Source organism: Sus scrofa, chromosome 9, assembly GCF_054392235.1.
Source record: "Sus scrofa isolate SSC_HxYL_T2T_F1_AM1 chromosome 9, Sscrofa_HxYL_maternal_Yorkshire_Landrace_v2.0, whole genome shotgun sequence".
Classification (NCBI taxonomy): Eukaryota; Metazoa; Chordata; class Mammalia; order Artiodactyla; family Suidae; genus Sus; species Sus scrofa.
In genome coordinates, this window is record NC_139391.1 from 17,585,584 (window position 1) to 17,607,238 (window position 21,655).

At 44.4% G+C, this 21,655-nt stretch overlaps 2 protein-coding genes across 51 annotated transcripts in view; both read right to left on the bottom strand.

Moving 5' to 3' along the window:
- LOC146399759 (uncharacterized) overlaps nt 1–5,746 on the bottom strand; it is a 113,590-nt gene extending 107,844 nt beyond the window's left edge. The window contains exons 1-2 of the mRNA XM_084975507.1: nt 5,704–5,746; nt 5,081–5,481 (exon numbers count right to left, since the gene is read on the bottom strand). Of these exons, the coding sequence (XP_084831633.1) occupies nt 5,081–5,384 (304 nt within the window). The 5' untranslated portion in view covers nt 5,385–5,481; nt 5,704–5,746. The remainder of the gene's footprint in view (nt 1–5,080; nt 5,482–5,703) is intronic.
- A 10,213-nt stretch (nt 5,747–15,959) lies between these two features.
- Nucleotides 15,960–21,655, bottom strand: part of DLG2 (discs large MAGUK scaffold protein 2) — a 1,974,117-nt gene continuing 1,968,421 nt past the window's right edge. For 44 of the 50 annotated variants that reach the window (XM_084975536.1, XM_084975532.1, XM_084975531.1 and 41 more), the window contains one exon: nt 15,960–20,713. In XM_084975536.1, coding sequence (XP_084831662.1) covers nt 20,607–20,713 — 107 coding nt within the window. In that variant the 3' untranslated portion in view covers nt 15,960–20,606. The remainder of the gene's footprint in view (nt 20,714–21,655) is intronic. The other 6 variants (XR_014814818.1, XR_014814817.1, XR_014814819.1 and 3 more) reach the window with 1 other exon arrangement.

The following is a 21,655-nucleotide window of genomic DNA, read 5'->3' on the forward strand; positions in this document are numbered from 1 at the left end:
ACAAGTCCTAGCCATGGCAATCAGAGAAGAAAAAGAAATAAAATAAATCTAAATTGGAAAGGAAGAAGTAAAACTATCACTGTTTGTAGATGACAGGATACTATACATAGAATACCCTAAAGATGCTACCAGAAAACTGTTAGAGCTCATTGATGAATTTGGCAAAGTCGCAGGATACAAAATTAATACACAGAAATCAATTGCATTTCTATATATTAACAATCAAAGATCAGAAAGAGGAATAAAGGAAACAATTCCATTTACCATTGCATCAAAAAGAATACAATACTTAGGAATAAACTTACCTCAAGAGACAAAAGACATGTACTCTGAAAACTGCAAGATGCTGATGAAAGAAATCAAAGATGACATAAACAGATGGAAAGACATACCATGCTCTTGGATTGGAAGAATCACTATTATCGCAATGACTATATAATCCAAGACAATCTACAATTCAATGCAATCCCTATCAAATTACCCAGGACATTTTTCACAGAACTAGAAAAAAATATTTTAAAAGTTTGTTTGGAAGTGCAAAAGAACCAGAATAGCCAAAGCCATCCTGAGAAAGAAAAATGGAGCTGGAGGAATCAGGCTCCCTGACTGCAGACTATACTACAAAGCTACAGTCATCAAAAGTATATGTACTGGCACAAAGACAGAAATACAGATCGGTAGAATGGGGTAGACAGCCCAGAATTAAACCCACACACCTACAGTAAACTAATCTATGACAAAGGAGGCAAGACCACACAATGGAGAAAAGACAGTCCCTTCAGTAAGTGGTTCTGGGAAAACTGGACAGCCACATGTAAAAGAATGAAATGAGAACACTTCCTAGCACCATACACACAAAAATAAACTTCAAAATGGGTTAAATACCTAACCATAAGACCAGATACTATAAAAACTCTTAGAGGGGAACATAGGCTGAACACTCTCTGACATAAAGCACAGCGCTATCTTCTCAGATCCACCTCCTAGAGTAATGATAATAAAAACCGAAATAAACAGATGGGACCTAATTAAACTTAAAAGTCTCTGCACAGCAAAGCAAACCCCAAACAAAATGAAAAGACAACACACAGAATGGGAGAAAATACTTGCAAATGAAGCAACTGACAAGGGATTAATCTCCAAAGTTTATAAACATCTCCTGTAGCTCAATACCCCCCCCCAAAAAAAATCCCACAAAAAAACAAAAACAAAAAAATCAAAAAAACAAAAAATTAACCAATCCCATCACAAATTGGGCAGAAGATCTAAACAGACAGTTCTCCAAAGAAGACATACAGATGGCCAAAAAACACATGAAAAGATGTTCAGCATGACTAATTAGAGAAATGCAAATCAGAACTACTCTGAGGGACCACCTTACACTGGCCAGAATGGCCATCATCAAAAAGTCTACAAACAATAAATGCTGGAGAGGGTGTGGAGAAAAGGGAACCCTGTTACACTGTTGGTGGGAATGTAATTTGGTACAACCACTGTGGAAAACCGTATGGAGATTCCTCAGAAAACTGAAACTAGAATTACCATTTGATCCAGCAGTCCCACTCCTGCCATCTGTCCAGAGACAACCACGACTTGAAAAGATAACCTGTACTCCAATGTTCATTGCAGCACTATATGCGATAGCCAAGACATGGAAGCAACCTAAATGTCCATCGACAGAGGAATGGATAAAGAAGAACTGGTACACAGACACAATGGAATATTACTCTGCCATCAAAAGGAAAGAAAGAATGGCATTTGCAGCAACATGGATGGACCTAGAAATTACCATGCTAAGTGAAGTTAGTTACACAGTAAGACACCAATGTCATATGCTATCACTCAAATGTGGAATCTAAAAAAAGGACACGTGGAGTTTCCATCATGGCTCAACAGAAATGAATCTATTATCAGTGAAGAGACAGGTTTGATCCCTGGCCTTGCTAGTGGGTTAAGGATCTGTGGTGTAGTCGCAGATATGGCTCTGATCCTGAGTTGCTGTGGCGCAGGCTGGCAGCTCCAGCTCCAATTCGACCCCTAGCCTGGGAAACTCCTTATGCTGTGGGTGGGGCCGTAAAAAGACAAAAAATGAAAATAGAAAGGATACAATGAATTTCTTTGCAGAACAGAAGCGGAATTGAAAACTGGCAGTTTCCAAAGGAGACAGGTTGGGGGTAGGGGGGATGGGCTGGGTCTTTGGGATGGAAGTACTATAAAATTTGTTGTGATGATTGATGTACAACTATAAATGTAATACAATTCATTGCGTTAAAAAAAATGGTAATAGATAAGTAAAGACAGAGGCAATTTGAACCCTCACATTTTTGACTGAAAATTAAATCTCTCCTATGTGGTTGCTTGCATTTCCCTTTTAATCAATTCCGCACTATTTTTCCATGCTTTGGAAATCCTGCAAGAATTATAATAAAGGTGTTTCTCATCAAGTTTGGAAAGAAGTAGCAGGAGCCCGAGGTAATCATGAGACAATTAAAGGCCAAAATGTGAATGATGCGAAGCTTCTTTAGGATTTCTCCAAGCAGAGTATCCCACCCTGGATCAGCTCGAATGAAATAAAGTTAGGAAGAATGGGAGTTCCCGTCGTGGCGCAGTGGTTAACGAATCCGACTGGGAACCATGAGGTTGCGGGTTCGGTCCCTGCCCTTGCTCAGTGGGTTAACGATCCGGCGTTGCCATGAGCTGTGGTGTAGGTTGCAGACGCGGCTCGGATCCTGCATTGTTGTGGCTCTGGCGTAGGCTGGGGGCTACAGCTCTGATTCGACCCCTAGCCTGGGAACCTCCATATGCCGTGGGAGCGGCCCAAAGAAATAGCAAAAAGACAAAAAAATAAATAAAGTTAGGAAGAATGACTGGCATTGGGTTTCTCACGGTTGAGGTGGGTGGTTATAGTCAAGCAAGGGGAGAAGGCTAGAATGATCCATGCGGTGGTAATGGATTAGAGTGGAGACATCAGTGTGTTTAGCTTAATACAGAAATGGATAATTACATACAGAAATATTTTAGGTATGTATGGCATACAAATTAATATATACGCATTTAGGTCTGTGCTCTGTCAGCCTGAGAAATACCTCAGTAGCTATGAGTGCATTAAATATTTATGTATATATAAGTATACATGTTTTGAATTTCATTCTCAATATATGTATATTTATAAACCTAAGTGCAAAATATGCACACACAAAACAGACCTCAGATTAAATACCTCCACCCCTGCCCACCACTGAAACTGAGCAGGACCCTGTGGGGCTCCTGGACTGGGATACATGTAACATTAACTTTGAGGTTTTCTGCAGAACTAAACCCCTCCAAAAATGGAAGATGTTAAGTACTTGAGGAAGCATAATTAGAGAAAGTCACAACGTGATAACCTGAGAACCACAGAAACGCATCAGGAGATCCTTTGAGGCCAGATTAAAGGAATATCGCATCTACCCACCCCACAGGGCGCCTCTCCACCTGGTCCTTATCAGCAACCCTGCCCTTGAGCCCATTTGCTATAAAACTCCTCACCAAATCCTCCCCAGAGCGACACAGTTTTTGAAGGCATGAGCTCCTTGTGTCTCCCTTTGCCTGGCAGAGCAATAAAAGCTATTTTTTTCTTTCACCCAAAATTCTGTGTCCCAGATTCAATTTGGCCTCAGCACACAGAGGCCAGGTTTCGGCAACACAGCCATGGCAGGGGTCTATAAAAACAAGAGTCCAGAACACACACCTCCCCTCCCCAGCATATTCAGAATTGCTTCCTGTGGGAGGCGGCTGGACAGGAAGCGAGAATCTGCCACTGGGCACAATGTCACCTGGCTGGGTCCCCTCGCTCATGCTATCAAGCAGCAGCAGACGGAGTTGTCGAGCAGGCATGCAGTCAGTAGCAATCGGTTCTCACATTAGAGTCTCAATTGTGGAGTCGGGGTCCACTGCACAGCTGCACCTCCCAGTTGGTCTCTCTCTCTATGGATAGGGGTGACCCAGGTCCCAGATAAAGGTTGAGGGGAGAGGGCCTAAGCCTGGAGTCCACAAGCAGCCTCTAGCTGCCTCCGGGCTTCAGGATGACTGGCATCCATCCCTGCAGGTCCAGGCCCCCACCACACAGACCCCTTTCTTCTGTTTCTGAAACCTAGCAGGACCCTGTGGGCCCTCCCTGATACAAATCCATTGTTTCTCCCATTTCTTTCTTTCTCTCTTTTTTTTGCTTTTTAGGGCCACACTCATGGCATATGGAAGTTCCCAGGCGAGTGGTGGAATCTGAGCTGTAGCTGTCAGCTTACAGCACAGACACAGCAATACAGAATCCCAGCCACATCTGTGACCTACACCATAGCTCACGGCAATGCCAGACCCCTGGCCCACTAAGTGAAGCCGGGAATCGAACCCGCGTCCTCACGTATACCGGTTGGATTTGTTCCCACTGCGCTACAATGGGAATTCCTCCCCAGTTCTTATTTGGAGGCAATGGGCTTCATTCAGCCTCCATGACCTTCCCTGAGGTCCAAAGGGCAGGTTCAAACAGTTGCTAATCAGGGAAGGGAGGGGATGCAGAAACAAGGGAGGAGCAGTCAAGAAGCAACAGGGCAGCCTTGGGGTAGGGTCCTGGTTCCCCCTCAAGGAATATGCAGAGTATCTTTGAGTTCTTCTACAGGAAAGACGGACCTCCACCCAGGGAGCAGGTAACTTCAGGCTGAACACAGGATGCCTAGCGCTCTGCCCTGTTCCCTCACCAACAACCATCCGAAGAAAGCACACCCCCTGCAGCCCTCACCCCCAATTTTGCCTATAAAATCTTTCCTCCCCAAACGATGGGGGCCTTTGAGGGTTTTGAGCGTAAGCCACTGGTTTTCCTTGCTGGGTCCTGCAATAAACCTTTCTCTGCTTCAAACTACCACCTTTCGGTGTGGCCTCCCTGTGCGCCCAGCCTGTGCACTTGGTTCAGTAACACTCCCCAAGGCCACGGGCGACCCAGGACGACCCCCGCCGTCCGTGGAGGAGAGGACGTGCCATAGGCCACCCCCACCCCAACACCGACCGCCTCAGACACAAAGCCTGCCCTGGGCTTTGGCTTCCTCACCTCTGGGACCCGCCAGCGGCTGGGAGGGTAGCGGGCGAGGAGCGCTGCCCAACTCACGCGCTGCTGCAGAGGTTCCCGGACGCTTCCTCTTGCTGCGGGCGCTGCGGCGCCTCTCGCCTTTTAACTGCGGGTCGCCTTTCCGCCCAGGACCGCGAGATGAGGCCGGGAAATCAAAGGAAATCAAAACCACCGGCAACAGCGAGGGCTCAGGTGGCTCCCTTTCTGTTTCACGCCTCCTGCGGCCCTCGGGTCCTCTCCAGGCGCGGTGGACACCTCCAAGCCGGACCTCAGCTTCTGAGACCATTCTCCAGTGACAGGAACCAGGGCCCCTTGGAGAAAGGGTTCCTTCTCGGATTCCAGCAGGAAATGTGCAAAAACATGAGGCCGAGCCCCTTGTGCACCTAGGAAGTAAGATAATGCTTAAAAAAAAATTCGCAGTGTTGTAGGTATGTCAAAGGAACACAGGAACCAAATGAAAGAGTTCCCGATGGCCCAAACGGAAACAACCTGAGCCACAAAACAAAGTGTTACTGGATTATAACTCCAAGTGTGGAATAGCCACAAGCCGCTGCTGATGGAAACAAGTTACGGAATAAATTAGTGGAGGAGAGTAGACAGATCACCTGTGTGCTACTTTGCAGGGCTCCAAGGACTCGAAGCAAAACTCCTTCTAATTAAGGGTGGACTGTGTTCAGTGCCAAAAACTCCTCATCCGAGTCTAATTGTGAGAAAACATCAGACAAATCCCAAATGAGGGACATTGTATAAAATACCTTATCGGTACTCCTCAAAAATGTCACGGGCATCAAAAGCAAGGTGAGTCTGAGAAACTGTCACAGCCAAAAGGACGAAGGATGGAATCCAGGAGGAGGAAATGGTAAAAACTAAGGCCCTCTGACTCAAGTACAAACTCTAGTTAATAATGTATCAACATCCGTTCATTAACTGTGACAAGCACTTCATAGAGGAAATTGGCTGGAGGGTAAATGGGAATTCTCTGTATGATTTTTGTAATTTCCCTGTAAATCTAAAACTGCTGTAAAATGGTTTAAAAATGACTGGCTTTGAAACATGTGGCAGGGTGAAAAAAATTGCTGATAAACTGGAGTGATTTTTTTGTCTCTCTCATGTGATAGCTGGGGATGTTCCTTTTATTCGCCAAGCCTGTTTATTCATTGCATGGGGGTGACAATGCCCATGTCACAAAGTTGTGGCAACGGTGAAGTGAGATAATACACCTGAGGCGCTCCTTCCCCCTTGCCACCCAGGGCTGCATCCACCGCTCTATAGTCCATCTGCCCCATTTTTTCTTTTCTTTCTTTTTTTTTTTTGGCTTTTTAGGCTGGCCTCCGTGGCATGTGGAAATTCCTAGGCTAGGGGTCAAACTGGAGCTACAGCCGCTGGCCTACACCACAGCCACAGCCCACCAGATCCAAGCTGAGTCAACGACCTACACCACAGCTCAGGGCAACGCCGGATCCCCGACACACTGAGTTAGGCCACAGGTCAAACCTGAGTCTTCATGGATACTAGTTGGGTTCATTACCGCTGAGCCACGACAGGGTCTCCTCCAGTCCATCTCCTTTTATTTATTTATTGTTTGCCATTTCTAGGGCCGCTTCCATGACATATGGAGGTTCCCAGGCTAGGGGTCTAATCGCAGCTGTAGCCACTGGCCTTCGCCAGAGCCACAGCAACGCGGGATCCGAGCCGGGTCTGCAACCTACACCACAGCTCATGGCAACGCCGGATCCTTAACCCACTGAGCAAGGCCAGGGATTGAACCCGAAACCTCATGGTTCCTAGTCGGATTCGTTTAACCACTGCGCCACGACAGGAACTCCCAGTCCATCGTTTTTTTTTAAAAGCCTTCCTTTTCTTGCTCTTGGGCCTCTGCTCTGGTCACATCATTTGAGATGTTAATTCTTGGATTCAGGCTTGCTGAGAGGCCCTTTCCTGATAACATCTTTGCCTTTTGACAAAGTGACTCAGTCATAACTTGGGGCACAGGGCAGGGACCCAGGTAGAAAGCAGATGGCTGTCTGCTTGTCCATCAGGCTGGCCTTCTGGCCCTTTCCTGGTAATCACTACTCTAGAGCAGATCCTTAATTAACATTCATGGAGCCTGTCTGATCAGGAGCAAAGGACACTGAATGAGAGAGGCTGAAACTGGAGCCTGAGACCCAGATCTGCCACCAGCCCTGTGATCTTCAGGGGGAGGGAGGGGTCTCTGCTTCCTGCACCCCTGATTTATTCATCACTAAGATGGGGAAGTAAATAGCCTTGTTTCCTTCATAAGGTGTGAAGACCAGTGAGCAAACATAGTAACAGCCAAGACTTGCTGAATGCTTACAGTACACCAGGCAATTTCCATGCATTTTTCACAACAGCCTGGCCGAACAGGTGCTGTTATTATCACCAGGTTGCAGTGAGAAAATCTGTCCTTGGATATGTGAAGTCCCTTGTCACATGTCACTTGGCTAGAAAAGGATGGAGTCAGGATTTGAACCCAGATCTGCTGAAGTCAGTCCCAAATCGGTGCTCTTACCCCTGACTTTGGGTTGTCACTTAACCATCTTTAGAGGCTCGTGACTAGGGGTCGCCTTTTCAGTTGGAGAAATGGACATAATCAGTCCTGGATTTAAACATCAATCAAGGCCATGAATCAGTACTTCCTCTATATGAGGTTTGCAACCCTTCCCTGCACCGTGGAATAATAAGAGACTGGCTGGGTTCCTACATTTAAAAATGATGCCACCAAGCTATATGCTTATTCCAAGAGAACTCTCTCTTCGCCTTTAAAAAACTGGTTTTTTATTTTCACCATTGTAGTTAGTAATTGATTATAAGAAACTACTTTTTTTTTCAAGGCCCTTTTCTTCACAGTTGACTCGGTTTGGTAAACCCGTGCATTACAAATTTTAACATGAATGGAATCACTGGGTAATGTTGTCAAAAGGCATATTCTGATTGAGTCGGTCTGGGATGGGGCCTGACAGTCTGCATTTCCAACAACAAGCTCTAGGGGATGCTAATGCCTCTGGTTCCAAAACACATTTGAAGGAGAAAGTCTTTGTTTGACATTCATGGCTGTTCAGGGCTGGCTGACTTGCTGGTGCTTCAGAGGGACCCCTGAGGAGTTAACAGGGGGAAGGAGGACATGGAGTCTATGCGTAGCCCTCTGCAGGCTCCCCAGGTCAGCGGGCACCAGAGCCCAGATCTTGCCACTCCTCTGTGTTACTCTTTTTCCAATGGAACTATGACCAAAGAAGAAAAAAGAGTGTTGCTCACCACCCAGTTCTCCAAGGGTTAAGTCTCAACCCACTAAGGTCACCCACGACCATTACACTCTGGAAGGAATTCAGGAACAAAAACAGGATGAGGCCCTGTGTGCTTTGGATAAATAAGCCCCTAGATAGTTAGATGCATATCCCAGGAAGAAGTTCAGTGACCCCAGATTCTCGCATCTTCCCATCCACAGAAAAGTACTAAAATCATTAACCTGGCATATCTCTTCTTTGTGATTAGCAGTAATCTTTTACCAGAGATGTATGCTTGACTGCATGAATTTCCTAGCCAAAAAAATTCACATATAAAGTGGCGTCTCCTCTCCCTCTGCCGAGGAATTCCTTAGGGATGAGTGGCTGTCTCCCCAAGTACAGTCCTCTGCATGACCCTGAATAAAACTTAAACTCACAAACATTTATGTTTTACGTTTTTCTTTAAGTCAACAGAACACAATAACAAAACAAAACGGAAATTTCCAGTCCCAGTATAACAGACCTTTCTGTAGTCATTAGACCACAGCGTGATAAGGGGATGAGCTCTGGTAAACTAGTGCTTGGGGATGGCACTGGAATTCTCTTGTTGTGAACTTCCTTGCTTGCGTTCATTGGGTGAAATGCAGGGCATCAGTGAGGGCAGACCCCGACTGCTTCTTCCTCCTGTCTCATTTCCTTCTGCAGCTGCCGTTCATCACTTGCCTCCGTCCCTCACTCGGAAGAAGCACTAAGCCACCTATCCGACAATATTGTCCTTTGTCTGAGGCTCTGGCCAAAACTTCAAGGATGTAAAGTGATAAACTAACAAGGGCTTTGGAGATGGGTTTCAATATCAAGGTCATGTCTAACATCAAATCACTGAGAACGTATTTTAGTAAATACCAATGATAGGCATATTACATTAATTTCCTCTTTCAGCCACCTCTGCCTCTAAATCTTCTTAAAATATCTCCTGGGTTGAAGGCAATAGCAGACAGTGCACAGAGGATATTCTGCATTAGGGTGCTGAGTGGACGAATGATTGCCAATAACCAAATGGCATGATTTATTTTTTGAAAACCTTGGAGCAATTCAAAGGAACACTAATATAAGGGCTAAGCACTTCTCACCATCGTGAAAATGCTCCTTCCATTTCAACCTTCAAACCTAGGGTACAGAGAAAACAAACTGGCTGGATGAGTTTGATACTGGACTCTCAAATTTCTCTCAGTAGGATTTGCTGATAATACAGGGTGATACTGAGACATATCATAAAAGAGATTCAGCAACCCTGGCAGGCATGAGAAATAGACATTCTGATTCGAATTTCTGGGTGTTTGTGTCCTGTCATAACATTGAAGTAATCATGCAAATCTGGAGGGAAGAAAGAAGGTGGTGGCAGAAACAGGCAATTTATCTCATAGGTTTAGACTCCACATTTACTCTTTAAAAAATCGAGTTTAAAAAAAATGAAAAGTTGAGTTTAACTTACCCTTATAACATGCTTTTGATTCAGGTCTCCGGGCCTGGAAACTACCGCCTCCAAGGAAATAAAACCCTGCATGTGGTTCTGAGGAATGTGTGTTAATGCTCCCGTTGTAATCACAGAAAAGGACTTGTTGCACCATTTTCCTTTGAAGTAAATCTTTGGTGCCTCGGATGCTCAGTGTATTGCAAAGAAAATGGAAGCTTTCCATCTCTGCAGATTTCCCTGATGAGCATGTAGATTGTCCTGAGTTTGGACCACTTGTTTGAGTTGTTTCTTGCTTCCTGAAATTCTTGCAACCTATTAGGCATACCGGTTCTGGAATACCAAGCTCCATCTCCTGTCCGTCTTATCTGCCCCTCTTTATTCACCTGGCCAGCTAGGCTGGGCTAATTGTCACCTTAACGGGATATAGGTAGGCCAATCAGATAGTCAGTGGGATTGGATGGGGAGGGGTTTTGTGTGGATCTCAGCCTAGGGATGGTAATGCTGTCGGCTAGAAATGCCTCGGGCACTCACCTGGGCTCACAGCTGTTGCTCTTTCCAGAGCCAATTTTGGACTGGCCCTTGTGGTTGTTACTATGATTGCAAAACATCCCTGAGCAATAATCACGGGAAACTTTGAAAGGACAAGTTTTATTACGCACAGATCCCAGAAGGCACAGCGCACGCATGGGGCTACACAGTGGGGCTGTGTGTGTGTGTGTGTGTGTGTGTGTGTGTGTGTGTGTGTGTGTGTGTGTGTTTGGAGAGAGGCAGGGGAGGAGGGGACAGGGAGAGAGAAGGGGAGAATCTGGGGTTCTGCTTTTATTGGCGTTTAGGGTGGGGGGTGGGGTAGGTTCACCCGGTATTGCTGAATTTAAAACAAGAGCAGAAATTACAGCAAGAAACGGGAAAAACAGGCAAAGAGTCAGTTATCAGAGTCAGCCAGAGAAGCCTAAAACGAAGGAAGCTTTGGAGGTGGGCAGCCTGGCTCTTTCTCTAGTTGAGTCGCTGGCGGTGTGTTTACTGAAGATAGCAGCCTTTGAAGTGGGTGCCTGGGCAATCAAAAGCTTAATGTCAGGCACTTGCATGAAAATGAAAAAACACAACTGTCAGGGCTTCCGGCATAGGATGAAATCACAGGGGGTTGACAGATTCAGGAATGCCAGCAAAAATACTCAGTTTTGTTGTAAAGGTTCTTCCCAGGGTGTGAGCAATGGGGCAAACCCTGAGCAGGAGTACGTTTGACTCCTAGATGTCGAGGTCCCTCTTCCAAAGTCTTTATGCACTCACTGGTGTGTTTTAGAGCTTCTGTGTTTTAATGCTCTCTCCCCCCCCCCTTTTTTTTTGCCATTTCTTGGGCCGCTCCCATGGCGTATGGAGGTTCCCAGGCTAGGGGTCCAATTGGAGCTGCAGCTGCCGGCCTGCGCCAGAGCCACAGCAATGTGGGATCCGAGCCGCGTCTGCAACCTACACCACAGCTCACGGCAACGCCGGATTGTTAACCCACTGAGCAAGGGCAGGGACCGAACCCTCAACCTCATGGTTCCTAGTCGGATTCATTAACCACTGAGCCACGATGGGAACTCCTCTCTCCCTCTCTTTTTAAAAAACATCTCTGCTCCTACGCTTGCCTTCCTTTAGAAAACAGGTTGTGCCCCATGAGTTTATTTTTTATTACAGCATCTAAATAGAGCCTGGCTCCAAGCAGGTGGTTATTGTTGGCTGGCCAAATGCATAAAGAATGATGCCTAGATAAATCAACAGTAAAAAATGTCAGCTTCTTTGCAAATGTTTTTCTTGTGGGGCATTTTATTTTTACTTTTTTTTTCCCGTATTAAAAATTTTTATTGAAGTCGAGCTGATTTACCAGTTGTGATCATTTCTGCTGTACAACAAAGTGATTCAGTTACACGTACACACATCCATTCTTTTTCAGATTCTTTTCCTGTATAGATTATCACAGAATATTGATTGCATAGAGTTCCCTGTGCTATACAGCAGGTCTCTTGTGGGGCATTTTAAATTAAGCAACGGCTAGCTCTTCCTTGTTTGAAAATTTGGCTTAAATACTGCAAATTGTAATGGCAATGCATTGGTTGACCCAGGTTTAAAACATGACATACATTCCATTTCAGTCAGATACACGTTTTTGTTTGTGTGTTTGTTTTATTGGCTGCCCCTTGGCATATGGAATTCCTGGGCCAGGGATCAGATCTGAGCTGTAGTTGCAACCTAAACCTTGGATGCTGCAAAGCTGGGATCGAACATGCGTCCCAGTGCTCCCAAGAACTCACGGATTCCATTGCGCCACGGCAGGAACTCCAGGATGAGTAATATAAAAAGAAACTGACTTGAAAAGACCAAAGGGAAAGATTCCCCTCACTGGGCTGGGTGGTGAGGGGGGTGTATTATTCATACCTGAACCACTAGGTGATGGAGCATGAAGGCACACAGATTTCTGCAGAAAGGTTATTAAGAATATCAAAGAAGCAGGCGTGGCCCAGGGAAAATTAATGCAATTGGGATCTGTGGAAGAGGGAACTACTTCCCATCCCCATCTGCACCTTTCATCCCTCTTGGGTCTTTCGATGGCTGAATAGTTAAAATGACATAAGGAAGATTAACAGAAGAAAGCCAAATTTTATTTCCTCCATAGAGGGAATTCACGTAAACATGGAGAATTCCAATGACAGGCAGGATGAGACTTATATGTCATTTTGGACAAAGGAGAAGGAGGTAGGCCTCCGGGACTTCAAAGGAAAGTAAGGTAATTCCCAGGAAAGAGTTAGTGTTTGGTAAACAAATGTTTGCTGGGCCATCTAGGGACAGTAGTCACAGAGGGGACTTTGATCGAAGGTCCTTTATGGGTTCCTCTCTGTCACACTTAGTTCAAAGGTTATTTATGGTCATAGCTCCTTCCTGGAAGAGGTCTATCTTCTCTTCCTTTCTCCTTTCAGATGGAAGAAGTGTCAATTCTATTTTGCTGACAATGAAGCCTGATAGATGTGCTTGTCTCATTATTTGGATGTTAACTTTCTATGTGCTACGTTAATAGAGATAGATCATCCTTCTGAAGCCTGGAAGAGCAGATGAGACCTGAGTCAACTGACCATTTGGGACGAGGAACTGGAACCAGGAAGATGGGCCTTAGACAGGAGCATGGGAGAGAACTTGTGTCTCTCAAGCCTTTTCTTGCCTTTGACGAGTTTAGATCATTGTTGTTCTACTGATGTGTGGGTACTGATTGTGAAGTATGTTGCAAATCATTTGTCCTTTTTTTTTTTTCTCTCATCTCCAAGAATATTTCAAAAAATTTCATGCCATTGGTGGAATTATTTTAGGCAAAAGAGGGATTATTAAGAAAAAGGACTAAGCAATAGTATCTAAGCCATGGATCACTAGGCCATGCTTATTTTACCTAGAATCTTAAACTAATCCAATGAAAGACTGTGAGAAATTATTATTCTTATTATTTTTGACTGTGCCCACAGCATACAGAAGTTCCTGGGCCAGGGATTGAACTGGCACCATAGCAGTGACCCAAGCCACAGCAGTCACAATGCCAGGTCCTTAACCCACTGTCTAACAAGGGAAGTCCAAGATTGTGACAAATTCAATTCAAGTTTTAGATTTCTCTTGCGAAGGATGTGGACCAGGGCTTTGGAAAGTGAAAAGGTGTATGTTCCCATTTGGAAAAAGTCATCAGTTCTTCAGTTGCTTTACTCCAATTTAGGGCCCCGCCTTAGACCTGGTTCTCTTTGGTAGGTTCGAGGTGGATGTTTCCAGTTTCACGGGCTGTCCCGGTTGAGGAGGAACGTCTGTGCTGTGGTTCATGTGGCTCTGAAGCTAGGACCAGTGAGGAAATCTAAGGGGTGTCACGGAGAAGGCCTTACAGTTAGCAGTTCTCAGCAGCTAACTGAGCACCCCATCTCCAGGAGGAGAGAGGGCCCTGGGAGCTGGCTGAGTGCAGGTCAGGGCCGTTTCTCAAACCGTGGCCATGACCTACAGTAAGAAATACATTTTACATGTGAGACAACAGGAAACAATAGTCACCCTTACTACACTTTTCATTTTTAAAAAAGTGCTGGTTTGTGACCCACTGGTGGGAAAAATTAGGAAAAATTAGGTTGAATGAGAGGCTGGTGATGCAGTGCCAGCATCCCCAGGGAGCTTGTTAGAAATGGGGGCTCTTGGCTCCTCCCCATACTCACTGCATCAGAATCTGCTTCTGAGGCAATTTCACAATGAAAGAGGAATGGAAGTTAAGCACCATGATTCCATCCCATTTGTATTCAAGCTGGTGGGAGCAAAGGGGATGGAGACAGCAGGCACTTTTCACCTGTAGCTGATGCCGCAGGAAAGCAGTGCTGAGCCAGGCTCGGATTCTGGGTCTCTCAAGTGTGCTGCAACAGAGTAAATGTTCTGATCTAGGGTCCAGCTGTGTCTTATTGACCCCCGGAAGGTGGTGGAGAACAGCCCTCTGCCACATGGCACTGTTCATCCCATAACCCAGATTGGCCGTTATTTCCCTTTTCTTACACCCTGTATTCAGTTGAGTTTGCACAAGTATTCCAGCTTTGTCCCAACTGTGCTAAAGGGAATTAGGACAAGTTTTGAACTTGACACTGGCTATAACATTGGAAGGGGGAGGGGATCAATTTCATAACAATAGCACCTTCTGAGATGTCCCCAAAGGGAAGGGTGAGTCATAAAAGACAACTAGGGTTATAAGACCCAGAAATCCAGCCCCCGAGAAGACATTGTCCCTTGACAACCTCGGAGACTCTGAGTCTGGTTTGTGGTGAGAAAATTGGTGGCCCCTCTACAGATGTTCCTTAGCTTTGTGCTCCACCAGGGCTTTTAAATTTTGTCACTGGATGTTTAGTCTCAGAGTATCTACAATTCCATGGGTTCATAGCTAGGACCTCTTAGGTTCAAAGATGTGCAGTCCACTTCTAACTTTGGAGACTTCTAGAATGATCATGTTTTAAAAATAGTTACAAAGAAATGAAATAGGACATGAAGGTCAAAAATTCTTCTCGACTTTTTCTCCCTGAATAAACACACCCATTACTGAAGGAATCTGGCTTTCGTGTAGTGTTACCACTAATGTTAAACCTGGTGAGACTGTGCAAATATTAAAGATTGAATGACTGCTGGAATTTGAGGTCTGCATTGGCCTTGCAGCCTCAGTGGATGCTTTTTTGTGCTGCCTCTAATGGGCTGAGCTCACTGCTGCCAAGCAGCAGGGACAGACAGGGGACCGGGGGTAGGGGGATGGGGGTGGCATGCCTCCTGGGGGCTCAGAGTGATGGCCAGGACAGTGTGACAAAGATCCTATTATATGATAGTTTATCCTGAAGCAAAATGTACTTCAAACTGATGACTTTGATGGCAAAATTTCACCCCCTCCACAGGAGGAATTTGTTTTGGTCCCCCGCTGTCAGACCCGTGCTCCTTGAATGTCTATATGACAAGGTATCTTTTTAAGCTGGAGGGAAGAACTATCTCGCAGATTCAGGTTTTCCAACCTGGCATTTTTGGTATGCTCGGCTCTTTGGACCCAGTATGTATGGACCCAGTATGTATGGAAAATGACACTTTTCCAATGTATGCCCTTCTTTGCATCATTAGTGTCAGATAAGAAAAAGATATTTTCCTCTATTCTTAGTAGCTTCTGGAATCTCACAATTTTAAAACCGGAGAATTGATTTTTTTTTCATGCAGATGTGAGGGTCTTTAACAAATCTATCATCTAATACATTGTTCACTCTTGGCAAAATTCTGATTGCAAGCAGGCAAGATGGTAATCAAGTATTTAAAAATATTCAAAAGCACCACTTTCTGCTCCTCTTAGCAGTGCCAATATTTCTCAGAGCAATTCTACTCCGACTACACTTTAGCTCTGAAATCATATAAATTTGATAAAAATAGAAATGAATGGTTCTATTCTTTGTGAAATAAGACAAATTATGCTTTGGGAGAAAATAATTTGCTGTAAAGTATAAAATGTTTTAATATTTATATCTTATAATAAAACCATGACATGTTTATAAACACTCTATCAAGCATTTTTACAATGGGGCCACCGCTGACAACCGTAAACGCAATAAATATGCAAAGACACACTGAGTAGGAAATATACATCTTGATTTTATAATTGTGTGTGCTTTATTTTTTACACAAATGGAATGGAAGTGTGGAATATTTACACTTAACAGGAGTGTAAGCTGTGCAGTGTCTCTGTAAACGCCAGCCCAGGCAAGGAGCACGTCCCCCTCCCTCCCATCCTGCACTTCAGTTCCATGGAGAAGCATCCTGTCAGGGAGAAGCACAAAACTGTCCTACTGAAAGGATCTCACGCATACAGCCTGGTGCACTCCTAAGTTAAGACGCATTTAGGAAACACAGATTCCAAAAGGAGAGAAGGAAAGTTTGCCACCTCAGTGGGAGTCAGCCTTGCCATTTGGTCTGTCCTCACGAGTCGCTAGGGAGATTCTGTACTCCATCCTTCCAAGATCTTTGTCTACATCGCTCCCCTGTGTCAGCTTGTCCTCAGCTGCTACAAGAAACTGCACAGCTGTACAAGAAATGATTTCTGAAGCACAGTTTTCAGTGAGGAAGGATATTTACAGACTAAAGTGTGTGTGTGGTTTCCATCCACGTCCATTTGTACCCAATGTAGTATGATACATATGTATCATATGTACATGTACATATGATATACATACCACACATACCATACATACACAGAAGTAAAATGTATAGCCACAGAATTCTGGGCGGAGTCCTCTTTCAAATCAGTGGTCATGGGAGGTACTCCACGTGCTCTAAGGGAAATGTCCCCTTTTGTTCCCTTAGGAGTGACAAATTACTATGATCAACTTAGGAACTAGCCTGAGTCTTTGACTCAAATATTTTTGTAGGAATTTAGGCAGGACCAAGACAGGAAAAAAGAGATGTGATTTCACCAGCAAGTCCATTCAATCTCACCAGAGCAATCGCCAGCTGAAAAGCAGAGGGAGCCTCACATGAAAATAGAAAAAAGAAAGCTTATGAATGGGGAAAAAAAAATTCTCTCTCTCCAAACCAAGGTGATGGCAATGGCTTCCATGAGAAGGAAAAGGTTTGCTGTCAGAATAATTGTTGGGGCCAGAGTCTGCCTTTATTGAAAAGAAGTGTCCTCAGAGCCGTGGGACGGTGCTGGGAGCAGGCTCGCTTCGGACCAGACTTCAGGCAGAGAGGCACCCAGGTGCCGGCAGGGCCCAGAGCACGTGCATCATCACTGCCGGGGCAGTGGTGCAGGCTGGCTCAGGGAGGCGGGCTGGAGCTGGCGCCAGCGCAGGACCTCGTTCATGCTCAGCTTTGCTTTCTGGGCTGCCTGGGTGAAACAGTGACCCAAAGAATTTGTGTCATTCGTCCAGCATATGGACTTGCTGTCTGAATCAGCCATGAGCCCTTACAGGACCAAAAAATTCAGGAGTGGGTTATGGGAGAGGAGACGATCAGAGATGTGAGAAGAGAAAAACTAGGAAAGGTGGAGAAAAAGGAAGAGGGAGGGGAGAGACTGAGACTAAAGGAGCGACAGACAGACTGGAGGGTTAAAGGAGAGGGAGTAGAGAAGGGATGGAGAAGAAAGCCAACAACTCAGAGAAGACAGGAAAGAAGGATAAACAGAAATGTATACAAAAGAGATGGAATGAGAACTAGGAGGGAAAGAATGAGAAGAAAACAGGCAAGAGCCATAGGAGTGGAGAGATTTTCCCTGGCTCGGAGTCCTGAAGGGCTGGCAGTAGGATCTAAGACAGCTCACAGGCACCTGAGTGCAGCTTCATAAAGATGGGCTTACTCAACAGAGCCAACCCAAGAGCTCGGGGCTGGGAGAAAAGGCCTGCAAAGAAATGGCCATCAAATCCTGTGGGAAGAGAGCAAAAAAAACAAAAAACAAAAAACAAAAAAAAACCAAATGCCCCTGTAATTAGCTGACAAATAGGATTTAGATTTTGGTAAAGCTGAGACCCCTGTGGTGCTACACATTGTACCAGAGCATGAAAAATAGCACCAGTGACACGATCTGGCACTTTTCTGAAAGGGCCCAGCATGTGGAAGGTGACGTTGCGCCCCCAGCAAGCCTTCAGAGTGGAGAGAGCTCTCGACAAAGTTTGCAGTGTTAGCACCAGTCTGGCCTCAGGCTCCACGTACATTTGCACCAGTTACAAGCTGGGTAACTTTCATGCCATTTCCGTACATACAAGTCATCAGATTTGCTGCAAAATACACCAGTTCGTTGGAGCCATAGAGACCTCAACATTGGGAAGCGCAAGACAACACAACAAATGGAGGTGGAAATTCTACAGGAAAAGACCCTCTCACCAATTGGTTTGGTGATTCTTCAAGCAAATATATATGTATATATATATTTATAGAAATCTACATAAAAAAATCAGTGCAAATGCCAATTCTAATCCAGAAGCATCTACACTAGGAAAATAAATAATTATATTACTACAAAACCAAGGGTTGGTGGTTCAATTTGATTGTACTCAGCCACAGCAATACTCAATATTAAATGGAAAGCACATCACACGACCCGCGGAAACATCTATTCATTAAAGACAGTCCTGTAAATAAATGGTTGCATGCTCAGTTGAGAAACCAAAGAAGTTATCATGGTGGCCTGAAAATAGAGCTGGGATCAGGAATGGCATTCTGGTGGCAGAAAACTTCAGGGAGCAAGATTGATGAAAGTAGGTCTTGACCTGAAACTGGCGAATTGCAGACATGGACACATCTTTGACATTTTTGAGCATTTTAAGGACGTCTTGGGGAATTTAATTTTCATCAGAGGGAAAATGCATTGCTAGCCCTTCCACTGGTAAAGGCAGCCTCAAGACTGTAGGTAGATGCATGATTTTGCATTTCTGTGTTTGTTTTGATGACTGCAGCCAGGCAGACAGTGGTACTTTAGTGTAAGATGAAGAACACTTGCTTTTGGAAAGAGACCCTCATTCTGAGCTCTGATGTTCTTACTGTGAAGAAGCCCCATCACTGCTGATGGCTCTATCTCTTGCTCTCCCATCCCAGCCTGCATGCTGGTTTGCTGCACAGTGTGGCAGAATCCCTGCCAGGTCTGGATGTACCCCAGAAATAAGGCGATGGGGCTTAGTCTGGGCGTGCATAGAACCCAGAGTTGAGTAGTTATTGAGATCACTGAAAAGTCTCTCTCTAAACACCTTGGGCACAAGCAATGCTGATGTCACCATCAGCTCTAAAGTGGGATATAGGCTTTGGGAGGTTTCTTTTTTAAATCATCACTATTATAATTGCTAAAAAATAAACTTGGTCCAGGTACAGCCCCCAAGAAAGGCAGTTCAATTGGTTGAGCTCAAAGTCATTAATGGTCTTTCATTATGGTTCCTATCTCTTTGTCCTGTATATAGAAACAAAAGTCTGTACTCCTCACCCCCCAACCAGATACTTCCTTTCTCTCTCTTCCTCAAAGAAATAGTGCATCTTGGGACAGATCTCTCCATGGCTCCGTACCTTCCTCTCAGTTACTTGTGAAACAGGCAAAATAAAAAAGTCCTAATTATTCATGATGGCCAAAATACTAAGCAATCCTTTAAGAATTCTATGTAAGTAACTAGGAACGATGTTATTCAGCTATTTGCACAGCAGGCTCAGGTTGTTCAACAAGAGAAAAGCAAAACTTCCCTTTACAACATTTGCATGAGTTTGTCTCTGAAAGCCATCAGCTTAAAAAATGCATTAACCAAACGTCCTCCAAAAATATCCATGAGGGCAACTCATTAAGGGATGTGCTCCATGAGAGTTTATCACTAATGTGGAAGGGAGATCATGGGAGGTAAGTGAGGGAGAAGTCTTTGTCAGGCTTCAAAAGGAACTCAGATGCTCTTAATGGATCATTGGCAACAAAAGGGAGAGTGCAACTTTCTGTTCTTGAATTGGATCATCTGCAGATAGTGCATACATTGAGTCTTTCAATTAATTCGTCTTTACAAAATATTTCACAAAACTTTTTTTAACCTATAGAAATTCGTTTCTATACATTTAATATATTTTTATTGTATAAATTATTCTCATCTTTAGTGCCTTCTTTCAGTTTATAAATGGCAAAATAGACAATAAACAATCATAAAGCTAATCCCAGGTGGAATCCCCTCCTCTCAGTGAGGTCAGTCCTCCATACACTTGTGAATTTTATGAAATGCTCGTCTTTGCAGATGCCAGGCAAAGAAACTACACACTTATCCTTCCCTGATACTATGCCGTCTCCAAAGGGGTTCCTTTCTTTTTTTTCCTTTGTCCTTTCTTTTGCTTGTTAGGAAATCAAAGGATGTGCATAGTTATAAAATTCGAAGTATACCAATTACAGATGTGGGTAATGGGAAGGTTGGTGAAGTTCAAGTGCTGGCAACTTTTCTTTAAAGCAAAAAACACAGAGAACTCAGCAGCTAAATCAGCTCTGGACATCTGCTGGGTGAGGAGGCTGCCCATCTCTTGGGCACAAAGCCCGTCAGAGGTTCATCCCTACACCTGGCACTTTGAGCAAACCCAAAGCCTTCCTGTGTACTGCAATGTCTTTTCTGTCCCACCCTTTGGCCCCTCCGTTTCCTTCATGGCTTCACACAGTTTGTGTTGTACATTCATAAGAATTCACATTGACTGCAAAAACATAAATGCAACAAAAACATAAAAGCCTCCAAGTAGTATGTTATATATATTTTGTTCTTCTAAATGCTCTCCTGTTGTTGTCGGAGGTGCAGTAGCTAATTTATAACTTCTCCTTTGAGGGAATCCAGATGAAAGGCCCAGACTGCTCTTCAATAACAAGCTTGCATTGGTTATAGATATCTTCTAAGGTGTCACCTTGGACAATAGCTGGAATAAGGCAAACATGGAAGTTAGGAATCAATGCCCGGCTGGTGAAGAACAACCATCAGTCATGCAGCAGAAGTTCAACGAGTGACAGACAAACTCATCAGGAAGCTTAACATTACTTTTCATTAGTAAGAAGAAGCAGAAATTCACTTAAGCAGGGTCATATCAATGATCACAAAAATGCTTTCAAGGCACGTCCTAAATCAGTGATAAATGCATCATAGCCTCTCTCTATGTCTTTCTGCAGTTCTGGACAGTGAATCATTCATTTATTTACTCTGGGCTAGGCACTGAACTTGGCATTGATCAACTTGCAGATTGAGAGCTCCCTATTACCAAAGGAAGTTGCACTTACATATTCTCCATATTGAACTTACAAAGTAAGTACTTACAAAGTAAGGTGCAGAGATTCAAATATTTTAGACACAGAAGAAATAGCAAAGATTTTAGAAGATATTTTAGTTAACCTCCTCCACTCCCAAAACCTTTAATGGGAAACACCAATGATTTGCCAAGTAATCTGGTAAACTGAGAATTTACCATTGTGAGACTACCTTATGGCAACTACTTTTTTTTTTTTTTAATTTATTTAAACTTTTTTTTTTTGTCTTTTTGCCATTTCTAGGGCTGCTCCCGTGGCATATGGAGGTTCCCAGGCTAGGGGTCTAATCGGAGCTGTAGCTGCCGGCCTGAGCCACAGCAACATGGGATCTGAGCCGCATCTGCAACCTACACCACAGCTCACGGCAACGCCAGATCGTTAACCCACTGAGCAAGGCTAGGAATCGAACCTGCAACCTCATGGTTCCTAGTTGGATTCGTTAACCACTGAACCACAATGGGAACTCCATGTCAACCACTTCTAAAAACATAAGTAGGAGGAAACATAAACAAACTATGTATTCCCTAAAATACCAAGTCACTTAGAGTACATTTAAGTAT